Below are 22,243 nucleotides of genomic sequence, written 5' to 3'. Positions count from 1 at the left end.
AGGATATGAGCGTGTGACACCTGAGTAGAGATCAGATGAATAGAGATTTCTTTTTTTTGGCGTCTATTTTGTTAGTGCTCTTTGACACTCATATACAAAGTGCCACCTTTTTATTACATGTTGTGCTGTTAAAAAGTGCGTTTGTCATTCCACGTTGGAAAAAAATATAAAGTTGGAAACTTTTGGGGAAAACATACACTGTACATTTTCCAGGAACAAATGCCATTATGTTTTGGATTTAAAAGAAAATAAGAGAAACTTTCTGGAAAATTGTAGACATTTTGGTATTTTCGAAAACAATGTGAAATTGTAGTAGAATGACGAGAATGTTTCCACTCATTATGCCATATTTTCCAGAAGGTTGACATTATTTTGTAAATGCAAATGCTGACAACTATGCAATGAGGGAATTCTGGTATTTCCATTTTTTTTGGAGGGGGGATTCCATTCTTTGATCAGTCTTTGAAAATCTGGTGGAATGACCACCTTTCCCTTATTTTCCTTGATTGTCCATTTTTTCCAGAGAGTTTACCTTATTTTGAAATTCAAATGTCGACAGGTTGCAATAAAATATGTAAATTATGGAAATTACGGTCTTTCCAAAAACTGATGAAAAATCTTCTGGAAAGACCAGAATTGTCATTGATTGTCCTTTTTTTCTCCAGAAAATGTATCTTATGTTCAAATGCAAATGTTGACAGGTTGCAATAAGTATATGGAAATTCTGATCTTTCCAGTTTTTTGTGGGAAAAAACAAAATACCTGGTGAAAATATCGGGATTTGTTTTATTTTCCCCATTGTACCTTATTTAACAGAATGTTCCCTTATTTTCCTAAATGCTAATGACAAGTATGCAATGAAGGGAAATACAGAAAATTCTGATATTTCCATTTTTGGGGAGAAAATTATAAATTGTTCTTTCCAAATTATTTTTTGGGGGTGTGAGGGGATTACAGTTTTTACAAAAACTGCTTAAAAATCTGATGGAAAGACCAAAATTTGCTTTATTTTCATGACTGTCCCTCTACAACTGTGTTATATTAGTGCCATGCTTTTATCTCGAAGGTCCAACTTTAGCGGCTAGAGAAAGTGTTACGCTGATGTGGCCTGAGCGTTGCTGAGACCAGAAACTGTGCTCCTGCGGCAGAATGCAGAGAGGATTCTTTCCCCATCAGAGTTAAAATTGTGGAAAAATATGGGAAACTATTAAAACTGAAACATCAAGGTGGTGGAACTGAAGGACAAAAATACTAAAGTTTTCTGAGGAAAACAGGAGGGTTGGCAAGTATATGAAAAAGGTGCATTACAAAATAAAACACATTAAAAAATAAAATACATAGCATTTTATTTGTATATTCTTCTATTATATTATATACTGTAATCTATAACAGGTTTTCCCTTTTACAGCATGTTCATCTTTTTTTCATTGTTTCTCAATCATAGTGTGATTCTAAAAAAGTATGCTACTGAGTGCCAAAACCATTTATTATGTCACTTTTTTACATCCCTAAATTCCCTCGTGGGATTAATAAAATATATCTATTTATTATTTCCATCATTTCTCTCACAGGGTGAATAACGCCTGAGCCCATTTATCTATCCAGTGTTGACAAGTTCACATTAATGCTCACATTTAAGAATTTCAATGAAATTCTCTGATTTATTAACCACTGTTAGAACTATTTTTATTGGCCCTTATTTTTGTGTAGTCATCAATATACTCAATTCAACATTAAACAAACACAAAATAATGCACCATTCCCAACATTTGGTTTAGCTTCAGTAATTGTGAATCATCTGGAAAGACTTCCAGAGGCCATATGGACTTAATAAAAGATATGCAGATTGTGTAATTTGTCTTTTCGAGCTTTGCTTATATTAGTAGATCATTTTCACGTCGCGGGATCACTAAGTTCAGAGTGCTGTGGACCAGATGGAACTCTGTGGTGGATTTGCAATTTGTCACTGATAATCACCGGCAGGAAAATCCAGGTCAGTTTATGGACTGCGTAAACTGTCTGAGGATCCGTGGTGATGTCATAGTGACATCATCAGTTTAAGTTACTGCTAAACAACTTGGACTTTTTCGATTTACAGTAGTCACCTATTATTTGAATCATTTCATAAATCATTTAACCACTGGTCTAAAGAAAAAATAATGCCTAATATTAATGATATTTCCAGATTATCATACATATTCAGCAGCACTTTACCTATTCACTCTTGGCTCCTTCCTTGTTACATTGCTTTCCTGTGCAGGAGCTTGTGTTGTGTCTCCAAATCCCTCAGCAGCTTGAGTGCCTCCTTGTGTTCTCTCTTCCTCAAACCAGTTCCAGTATTACGGCACCTGTGCAAGAAAACCAAAGAATATGTTTAAATTGTGTTAAAATCACAAGAGCGGTCATTGAAAAGTGTGAACCTAAAGGTGCTTGACCTTAAGTCCTTGATTATCTCATCAAGTAGTTCACTCTGTCTTGGTCTCAAAGGTGGTGGTTCCTTAATCTGTGTGAGAAAGTTGATTCTTCCATCATAAAATGTCACAATGTATTAAAGTGGAAATAATTCACAATAAAGCGTGCATTCTCGTCTGCCCAAACCTGTTTGAGTCTTGGTCTGTACGGCGTCTGGATGCTATCGAGTTTTGGTTTGGAGAGTCTGTAAATATTAAGATTCTTCAGTGTGCGCTCCAGCATTTGAACAGCTGTTTGGATTCCTGTTAAAAAAGAACATTCCTCTTCACCATGGGGCCATTGTGCATTGTGTAGCCAACGTTTTTTTGGAGGCCCGCATGAAGTGGAGGGGTAAAAATAGCTGCCGGTCCTCACCGACTGGCCGCACCACATCAGGATCTGATTTTGTGCCCATCTTCTTCTTTCTGCTGGGAGAGAACCCTTCAGGCGCGGCGTTGTCTTTGAGTCTCATGGACGTTTGGTCGTCTTCAGGGAATATGTTTGCCTGAACAGCGTTAAAATGTCATCTTACAGACTCCTTCAATATAAATCCATTGGATTTATTTCTGGTATCAGTCTTTCATTCAAAAGGTCTCATATCATATGACAATATTTTACAACAATTCTAAATAAGTGCCTTGATGCTGGAGTTTAGACAGTTTATAGGTACTATTAGTAAGCCCTCCTGGGAATTAGGGTTTCACGATATATATCATATATGTAAATGATGTAGAATAGAGCTTGTAAAAATATCTTGATTATGCATGTTGATGACACATTGTAGATGAGTCCTGCAAATTTCAGAAGAACAAGCGAACGAACGCGTCCTCCAGGCAATGTAGCGTCCTCGCTAGTGGCTAACCTTTCTCCACAGTGCAAAGCTGCTAAGACAGCAATCCTTGCATCCATTGTGGGAAATAAACCAAGGGCCTAATTTACTAAGACCCAAATAGCAGGTGCTAAACAGCATGTGCAAACAATAAAATAGCGTGTACTATCATTGAGCGTGTTGCGTGTGATCTACATGCAATTCATAACTGGTGCAGACCGCCTTATTTAAATGAGGATTTTGCGTGTACTATACGACCAGGGCTTTCACCACAGACACACTCGGTCATTTACTGCACTTTAATGTTATCATGCCGATTTTGCTGTGTTTTTAAACATGCAGCAGACGTGTGACACTTTTTATGGGCCTTTCAGAAACCAGCGGTCCTAACTCCTGCGGTGCATCTATAATGGAACCCTTTTTTTTTTCTTCAGTGTGCTCTTGGGAGTTGTTTGCTGCATTGCTTGCGAATGTGAAGAAGAATATGCAAGAAAATGCATACTGCAATAATTTTTTTTCACAAAGGAAATAGATAATATATAATTTATATATGAAAAAACGAACGTCATTAAAAAAAACGCTAGCAGACAACAAAACACATCAATTTAATTTGTTTTAATCAGTCCCTTAAAGGGGAACTGCACTTTTGGGGGAATTTTGCCTATCGTTCACAATCATTATGAAAGACATGACGACGGATGGATTTTTTTCAAATGTATTCTAAATATTAAAGAAATATAAATAAAAGTGCCAATGGGAGGTCCTCTATTTTGCCCATAAAATCCAATAAATAACCATTCAAAAACCACCAACAATACTCCATTTACATTTTGTCATCTTAAAAACAAACTCCGGACAACAAGCTTTTAGCCTCTCTCAAACTACAGGATCCAGCTGGGATACAATAGATGCCTATTTACGGAAGAAAAACAGAATGATTAAACTTGATGACTGATGAATATTAATTAGCAGAGCTCCAAGCTTTATTTTGAGACGTGTAGTGAAGTCTGTATTTTTTTAATGCGTGAAGTTGTTGGTGCATTTGTATAATAGGAGACCGTTGCAAAAGTAGACATACTGTACCTTTGTGACAAAGACGTGTTCATCTGTGTTGAAGTTACTCTTTGACCCCACTGCCAACTTCTCCTTCTCAAACTGGATTCGAGCAGGGCGACGCTCATGCAGCAACAAAGGCTTGTGTAACACCTCCGCCACCTGCAACAACACAATTGCAGTCGGTTTTTTGTAAAGATATGCTTTTGTTTTAAGTAAGAAGCTTACATCTAAATTTTTGGGCTCTAAAGTGCCACCTGAATGGAGCATCGTTGAGAGAGCCTCATGAGTATGAGTCTCTTTCTGTCGGAAAAATTTGGCGTCTACGTGTACAACTTGCTCCCTTAGTGTCCTTTTATTACATAAATTGTTGATCTGTAGAAATAAATCTGTCAATAAAGTGTGTTTATGTCATTCAAACAAATAAGAACTAGGATCACACTGAAAAATATATATTTACTTGATTACTTGGGCAATTTTTTTTATTTTTTAGGACAAAACTGCCATTAAGTTTTGTATTTAAGAGAAAATACGGTAACATTTCTGGAAAATAAGGAGAATTCTAGTCTTTCCAAAAACAATTCAAAATCCTAGTAGAAAGATCACAATTCCCCTGTTTACTCCCTCAAAGTTGTTTTTACTTTCAATTGCAATATTGGAGATGTATGAAATTCTAGTCCTTCCAATGGAAATACATTTTTTGGGGGAAATACCATTGTCCTTTATTTTCTAGAAAGTTTATACTTTTGTAATGCAAAATTGACAGTTAGCTTTGAGAGAAAATAAGGAAACTTCTGGTCTTTGCAATTTTTTGGAAGAAAGTTCTTGTATTAACAAAAAAGTTTGAAACATTTTGGTAGAAAGGCCAGAATGTTCCTTATTTTCAAGAAAGGTTCCCTTATTTTCAAATACAAATGTTGACAGGTATGCAATTAAGGTAAATAAGATCAATTCTAATCATTAAAAAAATATATTCTAGTGGAAGGATCAGAATTTCTCTTATTTTCCCTGTTTGTCTCTCATTTTGCATTAACTTTACCTTATTTTCAAATGGAAATGTTGACAGGTAAAACAAGGACAATTCTGGTCATTTCAACAAAAAAAATAATGTTTTTCTTTTAATAGATGATCATTTCTCTAAGTTGTTCACATTTTCCAGACTTCCTTCCTTTGGTTGTAGTTTGTCTAACTTGCAAATAAGTTGTTATATCGAGATTGTTTATCTGTGTTGAACTGACCACAAACCCATCAAAAACCTTTTGGTGAGTAGAAGCAGACATCTGGAGTCCATGCTTGACATCTTTACATGTCACTGTTATTCCCATCTTCTCCTGGAGGTAATATGTCAGCAGTGGGAGGTTTCCTGTGTGGAAACATGAGTTATTTCATGCAATAAAATTGATTGTCAAAGCATTAAGAACACCTGAAACATTTCTTTACCGCTTTTCTTTGTGGTCAAAGCGTTGGAGCGAATGTCGATTTCTCGAAGCTTTGAGAAAACGGATGCAGGCAGCAGCGCCTCTTCCTCTGCAATCTGACAAAGATTAAAACATTGACGAGGGGAAGTAGCTGACATTAAAATGAGTTTCCATTAGGGCACCTTGTTGTGAGATAAATCAAGGAACTGGAGCTCTGGTAGAGGTGACAGTAACGCTCTGAGGAAGTCACTCTCCTTGACGCAGATGTAAACAAAGATGAGAGTAATTGAAACGTTTCAACTTAAAGCGTATTTCCCTACCTGTGACATGGTGCTAAAACTCCTCTGCTCATCAAGGGCTGGATTGGAAAAAGTTATGACAGATGAACAAAACCATGTGATTTCTCTCAGACAATCAGTGCAGAAAGATTATGACAATGTACGTTTGTATACAAATATAATATAAATATAATATACAAAGAAAAGACATGAAACAAACACAGTATTCAGGTGGGGGTTAGTTAAAGTAGGGGTATTCAAAGTATATCACAGCCCTGAGCCCACGGTTCGTTTTTTTTAGGCTGGTGGAATACAGACAAATAAAACTAAACACTAGCGATTAGGGTCACTTTGAAAAGACAGAAAGTTTGCACCTCAGTTTTCATATGCCCCACTTTTCGTATAATTCCGTTTTTTATTACATTTTTTGCCAAATTACCAAAAATTACCAAATTTTCACTGTCGATGAAAAGGATTTTAAGTGTGCCTTATAGTCTGAAAAATGTGGTAAGTAATATGCAACTATAATTATTTTATATTTGTTTACGTTAATAAATGTGGTGTTTTAGACTGCAATATTGTTCAATTAAGGACACTTATTACATATGTCTAGCTTGTGTGCTATTGTGTGCTTAGCTGTTGTGTAGTTGCTAGCTCCTAGTAGATTATAGCCTACCATGTTTACCTTTTGTAAATGACTTGGCTAAAATACAAAAAAAAACAACCTTGTGTGCTTATTGGAGAACATTTAGATGTTAACTTGGCCCAAGTAAACACATTGCAGGACTGCTTCTATTGGACCTTATATCGGACATTTTAGATGCATGGACAGATACTTATTCTTTTGCTTATATTGGTCCAATATGCAATATCAATATCAGACCAGGACACCCCTATTCTGGAAAAGATTAATTGGATTTACAGGAGTTCTAATGGGAAAAATTCCTTCTTTGTTTTGTACGATTCTGTTTTTGTCTGACCTTTTTGGAACGGATTAATAGCAAAAACTGCCTTACAACTGTAAAAGGATACAAAATGAGCTAAAATGTTATGACAATGCTTTCACATATTACTAATGCATTACTATTTGCATAGCACATTTTGACCATATATTGTACGTTGAATTAGAAAAGAGAAAAATATCAAAGTGGCTCAAGCATGCTCTAGTTTTTCTACAAATGCAGACAATGTTGGAAAAAGTTTTACACCCCAATATTGAAGTCACTCACCACGTCCTTCTTTTTCAAGGGGGGTCTGCACGGGTCTGGAGCAGCCGGTCATCACATTCAAATATGGTATTTTTGTGATGCGGTTACCTTGTAGGTTTAAGTGCTTCAGTCTGTCAAAGGGGAGAAAAAATAGAAATTGTTACAATTATCACTACTTAAAAAGCAATAATATTCTAATTTTATTTACAAAAGCATGAAAAAAGTTAAATATGTTTTAAGCAAATAAATGATGTGCATTAAAACAATTAATGGTATACAAAGTTAATTTAAATTATACAAATTATATAAATTATGCAACATTTAAAAGTGTGATTACGGGTATTCTGATTCATTGTTTAAAAGTACTATTGTTGTTACAACCATCTGTGGCAAAGTGACCATGAGGTAGGTCTTTAGCTCCCTGAAAACAAAAAAAATCTTTCCATTTCTGCCTTACTCCGGTTTAAATACATGCACCATTCGTACATCTAAGAAACACTTTTTGTCTAACATTTTCAAAACAAAAGCGACAAATACTACTAAGAAGTGGCCGCTAACTACCGCTGGAAAAGTGACAAGTTTCCATAAAAAGTTACGACGTTAGAAATTCCAAAGATCTTGTTAAGTTCTCCTCGTACCCAACTGTCCAAAAGATTTATGAGACATACAAATGAATGACATGCAAAACACATCATTTTAAACAGTCTAAAAAGTTGGAAATGTAGATAAAGGCTCCTTTAAAAAGAGAAACATATTTTGTTAATTAATTATGTATTATTACAAACATGTAAATAAAAAAATATATACATACATACACTGTATATATAATTTATATATTGTTGTAAACGAATATCGTACAAAAACATTTTTTTCTATTTAAGTCAGAGAAGTGAAATTGTCCAATTAATGTAAATATTTTATTTTTTCAGGTACTGTATTGTATTTAAATTAGTGAATCTGTACAACAAAAACTATGTTTCCTTGAATTCAGGGCTGGAAAGCCCTGAAAAAAAGTTAAAACTCAAATGCAACAAAAATCACAAACCACATCAGTACCTCTTGAGGGCTGAGAGGCTGCCAAAGACCTCCGAGGACAATTTGTTATCATCGAGCATCAGGACCTCCAGGGCGTTAAAAGGATCTTCAGTGTGCCTGTGCAAAACAAGAAACAAACAAAACATGTCATACGTTAATCCACAAATACATTTTCCACTGAGAAAAACATGCCATAAAACAGTTTACCAACACACATTTAAAAGGTGTGTTTTTAAAGTATATTCTCCAGACACAATCAAAAGTGAATATGTAAAAAGGGTTACCTTAAAAATAATGGCAACAAAGTGACAACTAATATGATTGAATAGATTTTGATTGCCATAAATTTGAGTGAAAAAAAATAAAGATTACGTTAAGATTTAAACGAAAACATTGAATACATTTAACTAAAAGTACCACTTAAAATGAGTTAGATTTACAAAGCATCAGGATGATGTTAATTTAGATCCACTAATTTGCTAATTAAATGTCATATATAATTTCTTATTTATATCCATTGACAAGCGGTAGAAAATGGATGGATGGATGGATTTAAATTGCATTTCCCAATTATTTGAACTGAAATTAAATTTACATTTGATATTCACTTTCGTTGATTCAACTTGTTTATAAATACAGAATGCTTTAGTGACATTTATTTATCTTCACCAAATATTTGATTTAAACTAAGTAAGGCACACACAATACTTCTATAGAAATAAGAATTGGTGAAAAAAAATATCACCTATCATTAAAGAATCACCTGAAGTAGAAATTAGGAAAATATGGACAAAATACACAACTCATCCAATTGTTCCTAAAGTAGTAGTAAAGTAGTATAAAAGAAATACAATTTAAGATGATTTATAGAAAATTCCCTATAATGATTTTTCTGAAGCAAAAATGTACCCTAATGTTGGACACTTTGTCTTTCTGTAATGTTAACATACACAATTTAGATTATAATCTTGAAATATGACTCATTTATTTTTTAGAGGCGATGAAGTATAGGCTGACAATTTGGTGTAAAGATACATATATATTCCCATTGACGACTAAGTTTTGCATATTTGTATATTATTCAAAGTAAACCCTAAATTTGGACTAATGTTTTAACCTGTCAAACAAGACACTTCAAAAAATACTAAAGACCTCAAGTTTTCTTTACTAGATAAATAGACTTAATTTAGACAACCACTTTTTATTTTCACTTTTATAACTGTGAAATTCATATCTATTCTATCATTATCTGCTCCTGCATTTATTTAGGCTGTAATATTTTACACTTACCCTGTATGTAAACTGCTTATCCTGAAATATGTTAAAATTAAAGGAGTACAAGTGTTTGTATAGTATAGTCAAATGTTTAAAAACAAGGAAAATTCCATTTGTGCACCCCCTCCTGGCCGATTGGAATATTGTGAAATTGCATCTTCAAATTCAAATACACATTTTCTTATGTGTTTACTTCCTGTGGGAGTAAATCTATTGACATATTTGCATGATGCCAGTGAACATGTCTCATTAAAGATACTAACAAAGATGAGAGAGGGTCTTGATACTGTGATCCAAGATGAGGCGGAAACAAACAAAGCTCATTTCCGGTCAGATGAAGAACTTTCAGTAGAGGAAGGCGGCTGAAGGAGACGACATCATCAGCTGACAAACAGTTATAGGACAAATCCAAAACCTGAAAGACAAAATGTGATTATTTAAATGACATTTAATTATTCCAATGTTTTGCTTATTTTACCTGAAGATGAGGAAAGTCTATTGCATCAAAGGCGACATTGCAAAGGCCGTTCACAGCCAGATTGAGTTCTTTTAAAGAAACAAAACTGCCAAAAGAGTCTTTGGAAAAACACAGTTGCCACGTTTAAAGCAGAACTAATTAACTTTTGAGTGGAAATTGTCTGACCTAAAGAGAGGGAGTTAATGGATGCATCCACGTAGGCGACGTTGTCAAATGCCTTGAGGTCTTCTGGCTTGACCTGTGCAAGGAAAAAACAAACACCAAAGTATTTTTATGCACAGAAAAGACATATTAGAGCACAGGTGTCAAATTCAAGGCCAGGGGCCAGATCTCGCCCGCCATGTAATTTGATGTGGCCCGTAAGAGCCGTGAAATAATATGTGTCAATAAAGTACATTATCTTTTCTTACAAAATGTATTAATTCTTCCCTTTTGGGCGAAAAAAAATAGATGTACTGTATGAAATTGCATATATTTTTGTTCAATATTATCTAGTCATTTCACAAATATTATTATCATACATTATGAAAAAAAATATTAAAATAAAAATAGATACTGAAATATTTGCTTGACTTCTGTCTGAATATGTAATAATAATGTTGTTCATGTTAATAATGTATTGTTATTTAAATTGTATGAATTTAGGTTGGAGAGTAGTTATAATTTGTAATAATAATTAACTATTAGTTTCATGTTTCCTAATACTGTAACAAATAATCATATGATACATTACAAACTTTTTTGTTAACATTAAAATAAATGACTGATTGACTTATGATTTCAAAGCAAGTAATCCTTTAAATTCTACATTGTAAAAACGACAATAGATTTCACGGTTAAGAAAAAAATAGGTCGCCAGAATCTTACCGTTTAAAAAAACAGTGGTACTGTTTTTCTGTTTACAGTAATACACAGCAAAAACCACAACAACAACCATCGATTTTACGATAAAAAACTGGCCACTCAGTCGCCAGAATACTATCGTTTAAAAAAACTGTGGTGTTATTTTTCTATTTACAGTAATACACCACAAAAACAACAACCATTGATGTAATGATAAAAAAGACTGGCCTCTCAGTTGCTTGAATTTTATCGTTTAAAATAACAGTGGTGTTATTTTTTTACTTACAGTAATACACCGCAAAAACAACAACAACCATCGATTTTACAATAAAAAAATCTGTCCGCTCTGTCGCCAAAATGTTATCGTAAATAAACAGTGGTATTTACAGTTATATGCTGTAAAAATAGACCATCATTTCTACATTAAATTCTGGTGACTAGGCTGCCAGTCTACAGATTTTCTTTTATTTTTTTTTTGCAGAGTACGTAAAAAAAAAAAGTGATCAAATGCATAAGCAATTGTGTAAAAAAATATCATGAGATGAATCCTTATACATTTATATTAATGTATTACTCATAGTTAAAAGCGGACCCCTGAGGGCAACCATAACTGCAATGTGGCCCTCAATGAAAACACGTTTGACGCCCCTATATTAGAGAGTCAAATTGGTTCTTACAGCATCCAGCTTCTGCTCACTGATGTTGACAGTGCAAAGTTCAGACGGTTCACCAACCTCATGAAGTTGCAGCTGCAGGATAAAAAAAATACATGTTTTTACAGTGCCTAAAAGGGGATTTTAATGTTTTTTTAAATGTCTCACCAGGAAGTCTCTGTCTAAAGTATAACATCCATGGCAGCTCTTTTCTTTATCACAACTCTCCTTTTGTCTTCTGCACAAAGTCATGCTTTTGTGTTCCTCTGCCTTTCTGAAAGCTATCAGCCAGTGAGAAGCACCTAGGAGAAACATGTCTTTTTAGTAAAAGTGAATAAATAGTATTCACTTGTTTCATGTGATAAAATGAAAGAAAAACATAATTAATCAGAAACACAATGGTCAAAAACATTTCACATAAAACGAAGCAGAATTATTTCATTTATAGTTCTTTTTCTTCCAAGACTACTCGACATTGAACTTACCTTCTTCCTTTTGACACATTAACGTCCGAAACATAATCCGTTGTAACTTTTAAAGTCAAAAGTATCCATGTTTAAGTACGTTGTTACTGTAGTGTGCTACAGTACATTCTATCTCCTAGCAACACAATGGACGCGCATAACATCCCGTCCGATAGATGGCGGTAGTGAGCTAGACGATTAAGAAAAATAAATATTAACGTGTAATACACTAAATGTAATAAATAATAATTGAAACCCCAAGAAAATGGATGTATGCATGGATTTGGCGTTAGGCGTATTTTTTTTAAATCAACTCCAGGTTTAAATAGTTATCGTTACGTAGTTCCTAACATTGAGGGTCACACTGCGCATGCCCGTGGCTTCCCGAGTCGTCACGAATGGGTGTTATTTGTTGTGTTATTTGTTGTGTTTTCCCCTACTGAATAAGTCCTCGCGTCTTACTAGAATGCACTTGGCAACACAACGACACCGATAATACTAACGAGTACCTTCGTGACCTGTAAAGTAAAAGCCAGTCCGACGTTTGAGAGAAAGCCGCCAAACGAACACGGAAGTGAGTAGGAAGCAGTTCTCTCTTCCGCGTCTTCATCTCTTGTGTCCTTAGTGTCAAGATCGCCGCAGCTCTACGGCCACATATTATAATTAGACAGTGCATCGGTCACGACGAGCTCAAGGTTGACAAATGTGACGAGTGACTAGTGAAGGTATGGGATTTTAATTTTATTACCCGTGTTGGACAAAAACGCTATCACGTTTTTGCTACTATGAATTCTTCCTCTCACTGTGCGACCAAGCAAGACGCTGCATGGCACTTGGTAAATAAACGTGCTGCATGTTCTGACAGGAGCTGCTGGTGCATCATGGGAAACGCACCATCTAAAGCTGACTGTGGAGATGAGCCACCAAAGACAACTTTATTTGAAAAGGAGCCAGATGGCATCACCTACAGAATCCCCGCTCTCATCCATCTGAGGCACAGTGGTACCTTCCTTGCCTTTGCAGAGAAAAGATCTTCTCCTCGTGACAATGATGCCAAACTTATTGTCATGAGAAGAGGGGTGCAGAATGCTGACGGATCTGTTCAGGTATTTATTTAGATGTGACCCCCTGATTGCAACTAAATCGTGTGCTAATGTTGAGAGAAATTGAGGGAAATAATGTGGTTGCGGTGCACAAAGCTGATAACTGTTACCTGACTCTCGCCAGATCCTTGTAGTTTGCTCAGCTCCACACAAGGATCTGGGACTTCTCAATAGGAGATGTATTTCAGAAGGCGGGGCCTTGTAAAAAAAAATCATTGTATGTGATTGGACAAACCACTTGTCCGTTATCTTAAATGACGCAGTACTTCAACCACTCACATCGCGGGGAAATCCAAAACAGAACAGCCGACATATTGGATAGCGACAGAGCGAAAATAATTAATTAATTAATTTAAAGAATTAATATTCGATAGATTCGACAACACAGTTGCAATAGCAGAACCAATGTCAGCACACGACTCCTCGCTGTGTGCCACCATTGTTGTTTGAATCAAACAGTCGCTTCGGCGCTACGTCACATCTATGAAATCCCGCCCGGCAATCCTGATTGGTTTCATTATTTTTTGCTATCTTGAAGGAGTTTGCATTGCCCTCGATCCCAGATCCTTGTGTTGAGCTCAGCGAACTACAAGGATCTGGCGAGAGTCAGGTTACAAAGCTGATGCAACCAGCAGCCACTTCAGCTGTACCATTTCTACATACAACACAACACAACGCAAAAACAAAAACATAGCAATAAATAATCCATCCATCCATCCATCCATCCATTTTCTACCGCTTGTCCCTTTTGGGGTTGCAGGGGGTGTTGGAGCCTATCTCAGCTGCATTCGGGCGGAAGGCGGGGTACACCCTGGACAAGTCGCCATCTCATCACAGGGCTAAATAATACATATTGTGCACATATATTGCACAATGCATAAATAGACAACCAAACAAAATAAAAACACCATTTCAACACCCACATACACCGCAATGGCCTCTGCAGTGCTCCTCGTCGTCGTCTGCTGGGGTGGGGGCCGTGCGGCCAGAGACAGAAACAAACCCTACAAAGCAATTAAAAGAGCCAACTTTGTCTTAGGCTGCCCACCAGCCCCCGGCCAATGTCCGGTCCGCACGGATGAGCGATAAATTAGCCGAGGGAGACCGAAGGTTCCTATACATGTTCCTTCAGTCCCGTGAGGCTTGACCATCCCGGCGATCAATGCAAGCTCCATAGCCCTGTTTATTCCTCCGCATCTCTTCCGGACTCCGGTGTGGCAGAGAGCCAGCAGCTGGTCTCCGGTGCAAAAAGTTAAAAAGTTCCTGTAAAAAGCATCACCGAAGTCACGAAAGTGCCACCCCTTGTTGCGCAGTCCTCGAAAGGGTTGGAACCAAAAGGCAAAAAACACATGAAAACCAGAGGGAAACATCCATAACACAAAAGTGGGGTATACAAGAGTGCAGAACCACTAAAGTGGCGCCACCTTGGGGAAAAAGAAGTAGAAATAGGTGCTAACTGTCCGACTCTGATGTACCTATATTGTTGTTCACATACGATATTACTACATTGACTGTGATATACTGGAAATGTTATGAGGTACACTTGCATGGTCTAATAACATCTAATAAAAGAGATGCAGCAAAACAACTGTCTTTACACATAATACGGTAGTACCTCTATTTAAAAGATACTCGGCCATTTTAAATATTCCGCTCCGAATATCTTTGGCAATTTCCGTAGATTCTGCGTCGCTGGAGTAATGCTTCTGCATTCTGATGATGTTATCAGATCAGTCATACTAGAATTACGCAAACATTGGAAAGAGATGTGCTGTTTGTCATTCACAATCCTTATGTAAGACAATAACACATATGCTTGGCTTTTTTATGCATTGGAAATCATAAATAGATAGCTAACAATTGAGTCAACTGATCGTGGTTCCTCTTTTGCGCTAATCATACCCTCTAGAAAAATTCAGAAACCGCAAACATTGCTCCATTTACATGTCGTGACCTGAAAATTAACCAAATGAGTGAAATTTTTATCATAAGCGCCAACGCACACGGCCTATTTTGGCGGCGCATTGATAGCAGCGAGCTAATGCTCGCTTACGCTGCTATGGTTGGCACACTGAGCCGACGGCTGCTTCTGCTTCGTCTCAAACTTGCAAAAAGTTAGTCTAGATCATAATTCATGCATCTCTCACCTGCTAGTAGACAAATGTGGCCATGGTCCGACAGGCTGGTCAACTTTGACATCCCCCGAGATGGCGAAAAAAATACATTTTTTTTACCCTTTGTTAGGATTGTGATTGTATCTTCATCTAAACGGAACTATGTGAGCGTCCCACCGATTGGCATCACAGTGAGAGTGGAAGTATTACAGTAAATGTTTGTTTTGTTATGGTTTATTATGGTTAGTTTGTATGTTTAGCACTTAGCAATGCTGCTGATGCTATAGTGTTTCAATATAGCTGCATCTGTTTAGCATACAGCTTCTAAAACTTATTACTCATCCTCCTTGTGTACGGGCTCAAAAATATAAGGTTCTGGAATCGGGATCATCATTTTCCCCAAAGTAATCATTGTTGGCTCTCACAAAGTCTGCTTGATTAGCATTATTGTCGAGGGGGAAGGGATCTTTTGTTGCTACTTCTACGCCACGGATCACGAGACTGGTTTGCTCATTAACGCTCAAAATGGCTCGTAATTTCCAAGAGATTGATACTATTTTGATCATATCTATTTGTTCACGCATTTTAGAAGTCTTTTTGTGTCATAAATCATATATATATCATAATAGCTTTAAAATAGAGGCAACTCATTTTTTCACTCTACTTGTACTTTAAAATAATATCTAAACTGCGGACAGGTATTCATGAAAAAATGTAAAAAGCTGCTGATGGTGTATTTGACGGAAGAGCAGCTTGAAGGAGATACTGTAGAAGGCTACCCTTCAAGGTCAATGTTGTACATTATTATTACATTACTTCATAAAACTAGTTGTTAGTGTTACATTCTATTGTATATATTGTATTTTATACAGTATTTCTTCAGTTTGTTTTTCTTTTTAAAAGGCATGTTACATGTTAAGATTGTGCTGCTTTTGGGGGGACCAAGCACGAATTAAATTGATTTTAATTAATTTCAATGATAGAGGTGGTTTTGTGATACAAGTGTTTTGAGTTAAGAGATGTGTCATAGAAGTGTCACAGATGTGTCATAGCTTGTAAGTTGAGGTACTACTGTATATTGTAAGAATGAGGATACAGGATAATGGATACAGTGCACTTAAACTACACAACATAAACACATGTGTGCTATTCCAATATCCACTATCAAAATATATAAGAAGGTTGTCACTGGTGAATTCATTCTGTTCTGGCAATAACACGTGGAGAAGGCAATAGTACATAAGGTGCAAAGTCAAAACAGAGGGTTATCATGTTTTAAAGGGGATCTATTATGCAAAACCAACGTTACTTACCTATTGGTATCTGTTTTTGTGTTTTGGGGATTTGAAAGAGTCCTGTAAATGTTAAATCATACCATGGAGGCATGGCGGAGATATTTATAAAACAATCTTGCCCTCCTTCAGATTTCCTTCAAATGAGCTATTTTATTTATGCACCAAGTGTGACGTTTTTCCCAAGTGTGACATCAGTGGATTAGCCATATATGGTAGAGATTTAGCTAAAGTGCTTTGCGCGAGTCCACCATTGTAGTCTGACGTTGTCGTCAATAAGATCCTTGTTTTTCTCTACCCTCTTGTTGTGGAGCTGGCTGGCTCGTACACGAACATGCATCCTGCGCCTAATACAAAGTAGCATATAGTTCTCACTTATATCTGTCAGTAGACTAACTATGGAAGCGCTAAAAAGTACAACATAGACGCAGTCAAAGTGGAGGCACGTAAATAAGACTACCCCCAAAACCAAACGGGTCAGAAAGCAGCTGGAAACAGTCTGTAAAACATAGAGTAGGGAAGGGATTCATATGGCCCCATTCCTGGGTAGATCTCGCGTGAGAGGAAGGGGGGGTATTCATTTTGCAATTGCAGTCTGCTGAAAATGATGGAAAGCGCCACTCTACATAGCACTTGATGCTTTGGTCAAAGATGGAATTGCTTAAAAACACATTTTAAGATATTCAACACTCTACTTCCAAATAAAGTGGGTAGTGCAGCCCCCAATTTGTCACGTTTCATGTGTCAGGTAAAGAGCAACAAATGGGGCCATTTGAACCCTTTCCCACTGTAATGTATGCAAAACTTTGGCCAAAACGTCACGTCTGGGTCGCATGTTTATGCGTGGGTCATTCTCCCAGGATGCAGACGGAAAACTCCAGAGGTAAGGTACAGGTAAGAAAATTATTTAATGTCCATAAATCAGGCAGGAACAAACAAACAAAGCAAACGTGCCTATAGCACGGGGTGCTAACGGAATAGCTAACAAGAAAAGCATAAGGCAAAGCATAGCTCAGGGATCCAAAGGGTAAACGACGTAACTTGTTGCATGTAAGCAAATAAGGAAGCCAGACTGATTGGCAACTAAAACACAAACCCAGGGGTGCTCAAAAACAGGAACTGAGGGAGTCCAAAACTAAACAAAACATGATCCGGGCAACGGATCATGACACAAAAAAACCCAATTACATGTTATGTAGACCCCAAGGAAATGTTTTAAATGTAGAAAAAAAATCGTAATATGACTTATATTTAATAAGCACAGAGAGCTTATTAAATGTCGCGATAGAAGTGTCCAATTTAAGCACTGTCCTGTCATTCCAGTGGCTGTCGAGCGAGGAGCTGTCAACAGCATGCCTGCCGCTCCACCGCACCATGAATCCTTGCCCAGTGTTTGAGAAAAACACCAGCACCTTGTTTTTATTCTTCGTCTGCATCCTGGGCCACACCACTGAGCACAGGCAGATCATCACAGGTAAGAACAAAACGCGCCTTTGCTACGTCAGCAGCGGTGACGACGGCCGCACCTGGAGCGAGGCCAAGGACGTCACGGAGAGCGTGATCGGACAAGATATCGACAAGTGGGCCACGTTTGCGGTCGGCCCCGGTCACGGCGTCCAACTGGAGAACGGGAGGTTGATCATCCCAGCGTACGCCTACTACATTCCGTATAGGTGCTTCTCCTTCCCTGTTCCTCACACCGTCAGCCCACGAGCGCTGACCATCTACAGCGCAGACTTTGGCAAGACTTGGCACATTGGCAAGATGCTGCGCAAGAAGTCATGCGAGTGCGAGATGGCGGAGATCATCGATCACGAGGGCAGAAGTCACCTCTACTGCAACGCTCGCAACTTCGGAGGCCACCGACGCGAAGCGCTGAGCGAAAACAGCGGCGTCTGCTTTGACAAACCCCGCACGGCCCGAGAGCTGGTGGAGCAGCCAAGAGGCTGTCAAGGGAGCGTCGTCGGCTTCCCCGCGCCGGAGTTCATCCCCTGCGAGGACGCAGAGAACAAAGCGTGTGACACGTTGTGCCCGGACACCCAAACATGGCTCCTCTTCATGCACCCCACCAGCAAGCGCACTAGGCGGGACATGGGCGTCTACCTGAACCGATCCCCCCTGCACTCCAGGGGGTGGGACCGACCCACGATCCTCCACTGCGGGCCCAGCGGGTACTCAGACCTGGCCTACGACCCGGACAAAGACCAGTTCTCGTGCCTGATGGAATGCGGAAAGGAAAGCGAACTGGAGCAGATTGCGTTTGTGTCGTTCACGCTCAAAGATGTCATGCAGACAAACAGGAAAAACAACAACAAAATGTACTGAATAACATATCCCAGCATGAAAGAGGCAAGGCTAACATCTCTGTGTTTACTAGTGTTCCTCTCATGCATGCAGGATGTTTACTTCTTTACTTCAGCTAAGGGTCTCTTCAAATGGTGGCCAGGGGCATGTCTATTTTTAGAATACTGATATTACTTTTATTAAAGTAGTACAACTATTTAGATAGGGGTTGTTATGACAGTGTGAAGACAAACAAACACATGGAATTGAATTAGGCTTCGTTACATAGAAATATGATCAGAGTTTGATTCTAGCCGGGGCGACGCATTTATTAATAGACGGATCAGGTCACATGGTGCAGGAACACTGCCGTTAAGTTGAAAACATAAATACATTTTTGTATTGTACATTTTTTTAATAGACGCTGTAAAAAATTACATTGACACATTTTAAACATGCACATAGAAAGGTAAAGTATATTTTGTGTATTTAATGTCAGTTTTTAGATTTTCCCCTCACGTCCATCTTTTTCAGTGACGTTTCATTGATCTATTTTTTTGGGTCGTCATTTTTCATTTTGACTTCCTCGTTTTCATTTCACATTGAAAGTGAAAGAGAATGACATTGAACAACAACAACAAAATCGAATAGCTCTTACTGAAAAAAGGTGTACATTAAAGTGATTGTTTTTTGCAACTTGCAACTGCCAAAAATCATCAGCTGACCACAAAAAAAATCTCCTTGTGCTTCTGTGTGACACATACGAGCGTAGTTTACATGCTCAAAGCCAGAAGAGGGCGGGATATAATGCTCATAACACTTTTTAAATTCAAACAGTGAGGGTTGCAAACTGTCACTTTAAGTGGAAATCCGTAAAACCGACATTTAAAAAAAACCACCTCAAACTATAAAAAAAATACTTATTTCTTTAATGCCCATGTTTAATTTTTCTGTGCCAATACATCTACGTATATCTAGATCTTTTGTTTCAATGTCAACATTTATTTTCAATGCGAAAACTAAATGGCTGTATTTTAAACATGCGTGTGTCAAACAATCGTATGTAGACCCTGGGGCCGACCCTGTCTAAAATTGGGGCCCAAGCAGAATTTTATTTAGAGTCCCCCTTACATCTTTCACACTTTACATGTTAACTATTTTCATACTTTTTTTTAATGGATATTGACATGTTTTGTACTAAAACAAATTTATGGGAAATCAATAGTTCAGTAATTAATTTTTTGGTGCCAAATAACAGAATTTGCAAACCTTCTTGAAGTGACTACAGCCAGGCTTTGAACCCAGGACAACTATTTTACAAGACCAACACTAATGCTGTGCACTACAGGGGACAGTGACAATCAGTGACGGTGCAGGAAGGGGCTAGGAATTTGTTTAAAATTAAATTTGAACGGATGGCGTGGCCCTACGCACAGCGTGTAATCTCCGTATAAGGAGGCTATAGACTATTAAATATGGTTTAGATATGGTACATTAGATGTCCATGGCAATGAAATAAGGAAAACAAACTCTGTATGTACCAAACAAATACCAATCTTAATTTAAACCAATGAGGGTAAGAGTGCCAACTAAATGTACTATTTGAACGTTGAGTTATTATTGTTTACTTTTGTGTTGATCCTTGTGTGGTAGCTTAGGCTTGCACTTGCTGCATGGCAGTGAGAGCATGCCGATGTGTGCTTTTTTTTTGCCATACTTAATGAATATTTATTTAATTTTCATTGATATCCATGAGAGGACACCCAGCCACTATTTGAGGATATACCAAAGTGAGGAGTGAAAGGACTAATTTAAAGCATGCTGCTGCATCATTAACCAGCTTAGTGTGTTCGTGTGTAGCATGCTTGACAAGTGCTCCTTACCACTCCCTTCATCTGCTCTTTTTTTATCGTGTCAGATGTTTTTCCAACATCTTTTTCTTTCTCTTTAATCAAAAAGGGTATCATGTCTTCCTTTGCACCATATTTTCTCTAATGCCAAATGTGACACAATCATTATACCGGCGAATAGAACCGATTGTTGTCTATTTGCCACAGCCAAATAGTCAATGAGGGGCCAAATATCCATCCATCCATCCATCATCTTCCGCTTATCCGAGGTCGGGTCGCGGGGGCAGCAGCTTAAGCAGGGAAGCCCAGACTTCCCTCTCCCCAGCCACTTCGTCCAGCTCCTCCCGGGGGATCCCGAGGCGTTCCCAGGCCAGCCGGGAGAGATAGTCTTCCCAGCGTGTCCTGGGTCTTCCCCATGGCCTCCTACCAGTCGGACGTGCCCGAAACACCTTCCTAGGGAGGCGCTCGGGTGGCATTCTGACCAGATGCCCGAACCACCTCATCTGGCTCCTCTCGATGTGGAGGAGCAGCGGCTTTACTTTGAGCTCCCCCCGAATGACAGAGCTTCTCACCCTATCTCTAAGGGAGAGCCCCGCCACTCGGCGGAGGAAACTCATTTCGGCCGCTTGTACCCGTGATCTTGTCCTTTCGGTCATGACCCAAAGCTCATGACCATAGGTGAGGATGGGAACGTAGATCGACCGGTAAATCGAGAGCTTTGCCTTCCGGCTCAGCTCCTTCTTCACCACAACGGATCGATACAGCGTCCGCATTACTGAAGATGCCGCACCGATCCGCCTGTCGATCTCACGATCCACTCTTCCCCCACTCGTGAGGGCCAATGAGGGGCCAAATATAAAAAAAATAATATTAATACTTGTGCTTAAGATGTACCTTTTCATGTAAGCCTATTAGCAGGTAATACTTATGTCACAATAGTGTTCTGGGAAATCACAAAATGTTTTGAGGATTAAGCATTTTCCCGCAAAATGAGGGAATCAGTTTTAAAATTGCAAAACTACAAAGCCTACGATGAACTGTTTTTGTAGTGAACAATGCCTATTTTGCCAAAGGCCATATTATTTTCAAGAAATGTAACAGAGTCTTTTTCAAGCAAACCCAATACATTATGGAGATTTTCTACTTTTGGGCAATATCCTACTAAATTCCGATGAGCTAAGGAGAATGGTTATTTGATTTTTAGTATTTTTTAACATTTGCCTAAAGTGGTTCTTCAACCATGTCAATATTGTTTTGTTGTTGCATTACTTTTTTGTAGAAAATAAAAGTAATATCATCCTTTTTTAAAAACTCTCCAATGTGTACAAGTACAATTACATCTAGCTAAATAAAATTATATTGTACGACAGAGAACTCCTATATATTTTTTTTCCTGACCCCAGACTGAGCACCCTCATAGGAGCTGAGTCTGGGATCAACTCTTAAACTTTTTTTTTTTTTTTTTTACTCATCCCATCCCAACGCCTGCGTGACGACAAATCAGCGTTTCTGTTCTGTCACCTTGTACAACGTGTCTGCTCTTGAACGGGTTTGTGCTGAAAATGATATTTTGTTTCACTTGTGAAATGGCATTAAAGTTCCTTCCTAAATAATAA

At 38.0% G+C, this 22,243-nt stretch overlaps 2 protein-coding genes across 8 annotated transcripts in view; one reads left to right on the top strand and one right to left on the bottom strand.

Annotated features, from left to right (window-relative positions):
- Positions 1-12,639, bottom strand: part of xrra1 (X-ray radiation resistance associated 1) — a 22,721-nt gene extending 10,082 nt beyond the window's left edge. For 2 of the 7 annotated variants that reach the window (XM_061962355.1, XM_061962356.1), the window contains exons 1-17: positions 12,007-12,147; positions 11,690-11,823; positions 11,546-11,617; positions 10,191-10,263; positions 10,026-10,123; positions 9,811-9,962; positions 8,294-8,389; positions 7,259-7,368; positions 6,072-6,109; positions 5,934-6,005; positions 5,774-5,867; positions 5,572-5,696; positions 4,364-4,495; positions 2,827-2,956; positions 2,599-2,714; positions 2,436-2,503; positions 2,215-2,348 (exon numbers count right to left, since the gene is read on the bottom strand). In XM_061962355.1, the coding sequence (XP_061818339.1) occupies positions 2,240-2,348; positions 2,436-2,503; positions 2,599-2,714; positions 2,827-2,956; positions 4,364-4,495; positions 5,572-5,696; positions 5,774-5,867; positions 5,934-6,005; positions 6,072-6,109; positions 7,259-7,368; positions 8,294-8,389; positions 9,811-9,962; positions 10,026-10,123; positions 10,191-10,263; positions 11,546-11,617; positions 11,690-11,823; positions 12,007-12,040 (1,653 nt within the window). In that variant the 5' untranslated portion in view covers positions 12,041-12,147 and the 3' untranslated portion in view covers positions 2,215-2,239. Of the gene's footprint in view, positions 1-1,660; positions 2,349-2,435; positions 2,504-2,598; positions 2,715-2,826; positions 2,957-4,363; positions 4,496-5,571; positions 5,697-5,773; positions 5,868-5,933; positions 6,006-6,071; positions 6,110-7,258; positions 7,369-8,293; positions 8,390-9,810; positions 9,963-10,025; positions 10,124-10,190; positions 10,264-11,545; positions 11,618-11,689; positions 11,824-12,006; positions 12,148-12,494 lie in introns of those variants that run through there. The other 5 variants (XM_061962360.1, XM_061962354.1, XM_061962357.1 and 2 more) reach the window with 5 other exon arrangements.
- LOC133607590 (sialidase-3-like) lies at positions 12,382-22,243 on the top strand. The gene is made up of 3 exons (XM_061962366.1): positions 12,382-12,710; positions 12,851-13,091; positions 17,818-22,243. The coding sequence occupies exons 2-3, from the start codon at positions 12,867-12,869 to the stop codon at positions 18,817-18,819; spliced, it is 1,227 nt and encodes a 408-aa protein (XP_061818350.1). The 5' UTR covers positions 12,382-12,710; positions 12,851-12,866; the 3' UTR covers positions 18,820-22,243.

This window comes from Nerophis lumbriciformis, linkage group LG09, assembly GCF_033978685.3.
Source record: "Nerophis lumbriciformis linkage group LG09, RoL_Nlum_v2.1, whole genome shotgun sequence".
NCBI lineage: Eukaryota > Metazoa > Chordata > Actinopteri > Syngnathiformes > Syngnathidae > Nerophis > Nerophis lumbriciformis.
Note: the sequence above shows the minus strand (reverse complement) of the source record. Positions and strands in the feature narration are given on the sequence as shown.

Coding starts and splice junctions, on each gene's coding strand:
- LOC133607590 (XM_061962366.1), top strand. CDS start 12,867: ATGGGAAACGCACCATCTAAAGCTGACTGTGGAGATGAGCCACCAAAG. Junction 13,092..17,817: donor ATGCTGACGGATCTGTTCAG/GTATTTATTTAG, acceptor CTGTCATTCCAG/TGGCTGTCGAGCGAGGAGCT.